At 36.7% G+C, this 4,510-nt stretch overlaps 1 protein-coding gene across 1 annotated transcript; it reads left to right on the top strand.

Annotated features, from left to right (window-relative positions):
- The first annotated feature begins 1,951 nt into the window (after window positions 1-1,951).
- On the top strand, window positions 1,952-3,479 carry LOC131609461 (uncharacterized). The gene is made up of 4 exons (XM_058881157.1): window positions 1,952-2,070; window positions 2,156-2,445; window positions 2,522-2,623; window positions 2,838-3,479. The coding sequence occupies exons 2-4, from the start codon at window positions 2,371-2,373 to the stop codon at window positions 3,447-3,449; spliced, it is 789 nt and encodes a 262-aa protein (XP_058737140.1). The 5' UTR covers window positions 1,952-2,070; window positions 2,156-2,370; the 3' UTR covers window positions 3,450-3,479.
- The last annotated feature ends 1,031 nt before the right edge of the window (window positions 3,480-4,510 follow it).

Raw genomic sequence — 4,510 nt, 5'->3', positions numbered from 1 at the left:
ATTCCAGGATACGGGGTCGAACACAATTGGATAAAAAGAAGTATATTTTGGGACCTCCCGTATTGGAAAGATAATTTGTTACGCCATAATCTGGATGTTATGCACATTGAGAAGAATTTTTTTGATAATATATTTAACACAGTGATGGATGTTAAAGACAAAACAAAGGATAATGAGAAGGCGAGACATGACATGAAAAAATGGTGTAATCGAAAAGAGTTGGAGTTGAAGCCTCAACCGAATGGAAAATTATTAAAACCCAAGGCTTGTTACACTCTGACTTCACAAGAAGCTAAAGCAGTTTGTAGATGGTTAAAAGAATTGAGAATGCCCGACGGATATTCTTCAAACTTAGCAAGGTGTGCCGACGCTAACACTGGGAAGTTGCATGGCATGAAAAGTCATGATTGCCACATATTTATGGAATAATTGCTGCCAATTGCGTTTGGTTCTCTACCAAAATATGTGCTTAATCCACTGACTGAAATTAGTCAATTTTTTAGAGATATTTGTGCCTCAACTTTAAGAGTGGATGATATCATTAAGTTGGACCAAAATATTCCAATCATTCTCTGTAAGTTGGAACAAATATTTCCTCCTGGATTTTTTGACTCCATGGAACATCTACCTGTGCATCTTGCATACGAAACTTATCTTGGAGGACCTGTTCATTATAGGTGGATGTATCCATTTGAAAGGTTTATGGGTGATTCTAAGAGATCCGTGAAAAATAAAGCTAGAGTTGAAGGATCCATATGTTCACATTACTTGCATCGGGAGACATCACATTTTTGCAGTCACTATTTCAACAACTTGATGTTAACCCCTAGTGGAAGATCTTGCTTACCAAGTTGATGAAGTTGGACCAATTAATGATGTCATTGCAGTTGAGCAAATTACCAATTTGTCTGATATAACAAATGAGGGGTATGAAGTTGATGCTTCTATATTGTTGGTTGAAGATAATGTGAATGAAGAGCACGAAGGCGTTCGGTCTGAGGATAGTATCACATCAAATGATGATAATGATATGTATGAAGAGCCTGTAGATTTAGAATAATAAATGTATTTATAAGAGAATGTGTTTTTTGTAATTTTACTTAATGAACCATCTATTGAATGTGTTAATGAAAACATGTTTGAATATATTTGTGTGAATGTATATATTTTATTAATTGTTTATTCTCAATAAATAGGTAAAATGTCATCCCGATCTGAGAAGGGTAAGGGTCAGAAGACCCGACTCCCAAGGACAGTAGTATGCCAGTCTCCTCAGACAGCAGTGTGCCCCCCCTACAGAGTCAGTTAGGTTACATGTCCATGGCCAGTACCCAACCTCTTACGTCATTACTCTCCTCTCAGGGGAGGCATATGTATGGGTCACCATCTTTTATTCGCCCACCTGTGGACTTTAGTTATCCGTTTCAGCAGACTGCAGGACCTAGTTTTTCATCATACCAGCAGACTGGAGGATATAGTTTTCCACCTAACACACAGGTGCCCCCAGGATTCCAGCAGACTGGAGGATCTGCTAGCTTTCCACCTAACACACAGGTGCCTCCAGGATTCCAGCAGACTGGAGGATCCCACACTCCATATCCCACACAAGTGCCCTTATCCTTCCAGCAGACACAGATGCCCCCACGCTTCCAGCAGACTGGGGGATCCCACACCCCGCATCCCACTCATATACCTGCACGTGAGGATGATCATGTGGAGCCGGGTGGGGATGATACTGTGCAGGATGCAGATGATGTTCAGTCTGATGGTGACGATGTTCAGGGGGAGGATGATCCGAGTGAGATTCATATCATTGACAGTAGATATTATATTTGGCCCGCTGGAAATTCGTAAGTATCTTATATATTAAATTTTTATTAAGTTTACATTTCCTTTTTTTAATATAAATTTATATTTAATGCATGCTAATTAACATAATTGTTATTTAGGTTTGGGCCGAGTCGGACTGCTGCCAGACGTGTGTACTATGTGATTCAGCAAATGTATAAAGAAGCTTGGACGACTTTTGGAGATGTTTCAAATAAAAATGCTTGGTTTAATTGCTTTAAGGTATAATTAATATATTTTTTCGAGTCATTGTTTTTTTAATTTTTTTTTACTATAGTTTTCTAACAGTTTATTTTAATGTATTCAGGAAAAGTGTACGTGGGATCCAATGAGCGAGAAACTTGTTAAAAAAATTATTTCAGCAGAACATCAAAAAGACTTTCTGACACGTTGCGAAATGTTAGAAAGCGTTGGGAACGTGATGGTAGTCGTCCTGGGTGGTTGGGCCAGGAAGTTCTTGACAAACTTATTGCATATTGGAATTCAAAGGAATTTAAAGCTAAGTCTGAAAATGCTAAAAAAATGAGGGCATCTGAAAAAGGAGGTCACCTTAATGCAGTTGGAAGTATAAGCACTTACGAACATTCTCGACGCATGGTAATTATTGTCACTTTTTAAAGTTATGTTTTGATTAATTATTTGTTTTTTAATTAAAGTTAATTTTATTTTTTAGGCTAAAAGGTTGGGGAGACAACCACTCATGATCGAGTTGGTTAAAGAAACTAGGACAAAAAAATCGAGTGATTTAGTTGACGAGCGTACTCGAAAAGCTTTGGTAAGTTATTCAATTTTTATTATTTTTTTTTATATTTAATGGCAATTTTGTGATGTTATTTTCACGTGGCAACTAAAAAGTTCCGGCGTGATTTTCATGTGGCAACTCTGATGTTGTGGCATGTAAATCACGTGGCAACTAATTTTCAATTTATTATTTAATATAATTTAATTTAAGTTATATATACATAATTTTTATTCTATTTTATGTGTAGGAGGATTATCAAACAAAGCTTGTGGATTTTTTGGTCGCTAATCCCAAATATACTCCTAGAGAAGGAGAGCCGCTTCATCCAGATGTTGATTTTTATATTTGGAATGAAGTCATTGACGGAAAAGGGCCTAATGGATATTTTTTTGGTGCGGGAAATTTGGCGGGAAGCTTGAGAAGTGGAGATCGAAATTTATTTCAAAGAGTTAGAGATGGGGAAGGATCGTCACGTCCAACACAATTGGCACCGCAAGTAACGGAAACAATAAGACAGTTGGCTCTAACTGAGGCGAGACGCGAGTTAGCGCAACGTGAGGCGGAGCTAAAGGCCCAAATGGATGAACGTGAGGCGGCGCTAAAAGCACAAGTGGAGGGGCAACAACGACAAATAGAGGCAATGGCGAAGATGCAAGCAGAGATGCAACAACAACAAATAGAGGCAATGGCGAAGATGCAAGCAGAGATGCAACAACAAATGCGGTTATTTATGCAGTCTCAACAAAGTGGTGGTCAACCGTCTAGAGGAAACGTGGGAGCAGCTGACACTGAGCAAGAGAATGATGATGATTTCAACCTTGATAATTATCCCGATCCCGATGATGATTTTTTAGGATGAATTTTATTTTTATTTTAATTTTAAATTGTATGAGATAACAAAATTTTATTTATTATATGTTAGTATTTTAGATATTATATTATAAATATAATATATTTTTGTATTTAGTTATTATTATTATTAATTTAACTAAATAAATATTTTTATTAATATTTATTAATTTTCAACAAATAATATTAATAATAAATTTTTTTTATAATAATAAAAATCAATTTTTTTTAAAAACATTTTAATGTTTGTGGCGTGTTTTCCATGTCACTGATTTGTGACATGTAAGACACGTCGCAACTTCCAAAATTAATTTCAAAATTAGCGACGTGTTTTACATGTCACAAATCAGTGACATGGAAAACACGCCACAACTTTTCTTTGTGTACTGTGCCATACTGTCCCAGTTGCAGATGGAGGCTTGGTAATTGTGCAAGATTAGCGACATGAATGCCATGTCACAAAGTTGTGACGTGATAAACACAACACAAAAAGTTCCCACGCACTCCCAGGCGACGTATATGACCATGTCGCTAATTTTACGTTCTGACGTGATTTTCCATGTTGTGTCATGGATTCCACGTCGCTACAGACGTGATTTTTTGTAGTGGGTGCTTGCCCATATATCGTCAACAAGTTAGTCCTTCACACAAACAGTTTCCTTTTAGAGGACAAATTAGTGGTCCTCCAATTTTTAATTATCCTCCACCACAGACGTGCTAGGACTTCGTCTGCCACACTCTCGAGGTGAAGGGTAATTAAATAGGGGCAACTGTCATATCCCAAATTTATTCGTCCTTCATATGTTTTCTAGTGTCACTTTATTTCAAATAAATGAAATGACACAATTGGTAAGAAAGCGTGTGCAAGGCTTGGAAGCACGAGGTCCTGGTTTTGAATCTCACATTTTTCACTTTTGACATTTTTTCATTTTATTTGTTACTAACTAACATGTGCCCAAGGGCACAAGATAAAGAAATATTTATAGAAATATTTTCTTGGAACGCGTGCATTCAATGTATCGAAACTTTAAATATGATTTTATTGCATTTAATTACATTTAGCTTTTTCTA

This window comes from Vicia villosa, linkage group LG1, assembly GCF_029867415.1.
Source record: "Vicia villosa cultivar HV-30 ecotype Madison, WI linkage group LG1, Vvil1.0, whole genome shotgun sequence".
Classification (NCBI taxonomy): domain Eukaryota; kingdom Viridiplantae; phylum Streptophyta; class Magnoliopsida; order Fabales; family Fabaceae; genus Vicia; species Vicia villosa.
The sequence above is the reverse complement of the archived record's forward strand: the minus strand, read 5'-3'. Positions and strand labels throughout refer to the sequence as shown.

What these genes read in the sequence shown, in the direction of transcription:
- LOC131609461 (XM_058881157.1), top strand. Translation starts at nt 2,371, where the DNA reads ATGAGGGCATCTGAAAAAGGAGGTCACCTTAATGCAGTTGGAAGTATA. An exon ending in ACGAACATTCTCGACGCATG is followed by an intron (nt 2,446 to 2,521) that starts GTAATTATTGTC and finishes TTTATTTTTTAG; the next exon opens with GCTAAAAGGTTGGGGAGACA. An exon ending in AGCGTACTCGAAAAGCTTTG is followed by an intron (nt 2,624 to 2,837) that starts GTAAGTTATTCA and finishes TTTTATGTGTAG; the next exon opens with GAGGATTATCAAACAAAGCT.